Source organism: Triticum dicoccoides, chromosome 2A (assembly GCF_002162155.2).
Source record: "Triticum dicoccoides isolate Atlit2015 ecotype Zavitan chromosome 2A, WEW_v2.0, whole genome shotgun sequence".
Classification (NCBI taxonomy): domain Eukaryota; kingdom Viridiplantae; phylum Streptophyta; class Magnoliopsida; order Poales; family Poaceae; genus Triticum; species Triticum dicoccoides.
The window spans coordinates 204152670-204155709 of record NC_041382.1 but is presented as its reverse complement, the minus strand read 5'-3'; the positions used below and the strand labels follow the sequence as shown (position 1 = coordinate 204155709).

Genomic DNA, 3040 nt, shown 5'->3' with positions numbered 1-3040 from the left:
TCCTCTCTCCAACTCCAAGGGTAGCAACGACTCTGCACCCATGACACGAACAATCAACCCTCGGACTCGCTCCCACCGTCGCTCATTCACTGTTCACACTCATCATGGAGTCTGCGGCCTCCCGTTCTAGTTCTCAGGATACACTTCTCTTCCTACTAAAATCCAGTGACGCTTTCGAAATTCTTTAAGGTATATGAGAAACATCAAACGCGCAATAATATACTCTACTTTTAATAAAGTAATTCTTCTTCTCGTGTTCACACATGCGGCACATACATGCATGCGTGCAATATCCCCTATATAAAGGATCCATATGCTTGCCTTACCACTCACTCAGAACTGCACTCACTCATCCTCCATAGCTTAGCTCAGCTACCACCAGTGCCTTAGACACTCTTGATCTTGAACAACCATAGCAAGCAATGGTCTACTCCAAAACCATAGCTTGCATGTTCACCATGCTGCTCCTTGCTCCGGCCATCATGGCCACGGACCCTGACCCTCTCCAGGACTTCTGTGTGGCCGACCTCGATGACAACGCGGTCCGGGTGAACGGATACCCGTGCGTGCCCCAGTTGGAAGCCGGCGACGACTTCCTCTTCTCCTCCAAGCTAGCCAGGGGCGGCAACACGTCCACCCCGAACGGCTCGGCCGTGACGAGGCTGGACGTGACGGAGTTCCCCGGCGAGAACACGCAGGGTATCTCCATGAACCGCGTGGACTTCGCGCCCGGGGGCACCAACCCGCCGCACATCCACCCGCGCGCCACCGAAATCGGCCTCGTGGTGAAAGGCGAGCTCCTCGTGGGCATCATCGGCAGCAACGAGTCCGGGAACAGGCTCTACTCCAGGGTGGTGCGCGCCGGCGAGAACTTCCTCATCCCGCGCGGCCTCATGCACTTCCAGTTCAACACCGGCGACACCGTGGTCACCATGTTTGTCTCCTTCAACAGCCAGAACCCCGGCATCGTCTTCGTGCCGCTTACGCTCTTCGGCTCCGACCCGCCCATCCCCACGCCGGTGCTCACTAAGGCTCTCCGGGTGGACACCGGAGTGGTCGAACTTCTCAAGTCCAGGTTCGCTGGTGGGTCTTTCCAGGCCTCCTAAGAGCCTGCCCAACATGATCAATACATAATCCGATCTGCATGCTACGCTAGCGAAATTTAATACTAGTTCACAGCACGAGACTTGTATATAAGCTTCTGGTTAAGCTCGCATGCATGCAGTTGTAATACGATTGAATAAGTTAGCCTCGCAGTTCTGGCCGTCAAAACCGACACGAGGAATTCAAATGTATTACTTTCTATTGCCATATTTCCTCTATATATTGAACGCTATATACAAATATATATTTTTTAGAATGAAGACGCTAGAGGCGTCCGGCTTTAAATTAATAAAGCCCATAACTGAGGCAGCGTTTACAAAGTAGTCTGAGGACAGACGGAACGAGCGCGGAGGCTCAAGTCACACGGGCACGAAGGCACGTGAGTTTGGGGTAGGCCAAAAGCCACAGACAGTCCATAGCGAGTCTATTACAGGCCAAAGGCCAAGAGCTTAGAGCACGCAGGCTCGCTCGCGAGACAAAATAACCACTTCACGACGTAGAAATGGCGGTCGGCTCCCTAGCCAAAATGTAGACTTGGCGAAGACGGTCTTGAGCTTGCTTCAATCTCTCAGCATCCTTGCGCCTCACCAACGGACTCCACTGCTGCAGAAGAATGTTGCATTTGTACATAATGTTAGCAGGGTGAGAAGGAAAGATTCCCTCGATTGCTAGTTTGTTCCTGGTGAGCCACAAGGCCCAAGCCAAGGCGCCTAGGCAGCTCCAGAGCACGCGCCTGCTGCCGCCAGTCATCAATGCTACTATGGCCGCAAGGTCACCAGCCGAGTGCGGGGCCCAAGTAGTGTTGGTGGCCTCCCGAACTGCACTCCAGGCAAAACGCGCTAGCGGGCAGCGGAAAAACACGTGATTCGCGTCCTCCGAGGTGTTGCAAATTGCGCATAAGCCCATTGATGGGCCGTTGCGCCTGGCAACGTTAGCCGAAGTGGAAAGTCTATTGCGGAAAAGTTGCCAAAAGAACACCTTTATCTTAAGCGGATTGCGCGCATTCCACAGACCCTTCGGCATTGGGAAGGCCGGGCCCTGACCCAGGCACAGCCTACGGTATAGAGACTTGACCGTGAACTTGCCGGACGAGGTTAGGGCCTAAGTGACCGAGTCCGCCGTATTGGACAGCGTCACTGGTTGAATAAGAGCAAGCAGATCCTCGAATGAGCTTGTTCTGGGCCCGTTAGCTCTCTACGGAAGTGGATCTCCGGAGGGTTGGAGGCAAGAGCCGTCGCGACCGACTGCTCCGGATTGACAGCCAGGACATACAGGTCCTGAAATTGGGCCCAGAGGGGCTGCTCCCCTACCCACATGTCAAGCCAGAAACGGGCCGAGCGGCCGTTGCCAATGGCGAATTTGGCACCCAAAGCAAAAGCCGGGCGGATCGCTTGTAGGTCATTCCAGAAGGGTGAGCCCCGCGGGCTGCCTTCGAAGAAGTTCCCGTTCGGGAAATATTTAGCGCGTAGCAAATCAGCCCACAAGCCCGTCGCCCCCTGCGACAGCTTCCAAATCCACTTGCACATAAGTGCAATGTTAAGAATCCGGGTGTTTGTGATCCCTAGCCCCCCAAGGTCCTTGGGACGACACACCGCATCCCATCTGACCATGTGATACTTGCGTTTTGGTCCCATCCCTTCCCAAAAGAATCGGGACCTAGGTGTGTCCATCTTGACGTGAACGCCTTCAGCCAGGAGGAACAATCCCATCGCAAACTGCGGCAGCGAGGATAAACTCGCATTCGTGAGAATTAGTCTCGCTGCGGAGGACAGGAACTTCCCCCTCCACGGGCACACCCGCCCTTCGACCTTGGTCCAAAGCGGAGCCCATCCGTCTATGGAGATACGTTTGGCATCCAATGGAAGGCCTAGATAGGAGAACGGGAGATTGCCAAGTTTGCAGTTGAGCCGGTCCGCGATAAGCTTGCTCTCAGACA

The 3040-nt window shown here is 54.6% G+C and overlaps 1 protein-coding gene across 1 annotated transcript; it reads left to right on the top strand.

Moving 5' to 3' along the window:
- The first annotated feature begins 348 nt into the window (after positions 1-348).
- Positions 349-1311, top strand: LOC119359278 (oxalate oxidase 1-like). The gene has a single exon (XM_037625545.1). It carries the CDS (start codon positions 423-425, stop codon positions 1104-1106), a length of 684 nt encoding a protein of 227 aa, XP_037481442.1. The 5' UTR covers positions 349-422; the 3' UTR covers positions 1107-1311.
- The last annotated feature ends 1729 nt before the right edge of the window (positions 1312-3040 follow it).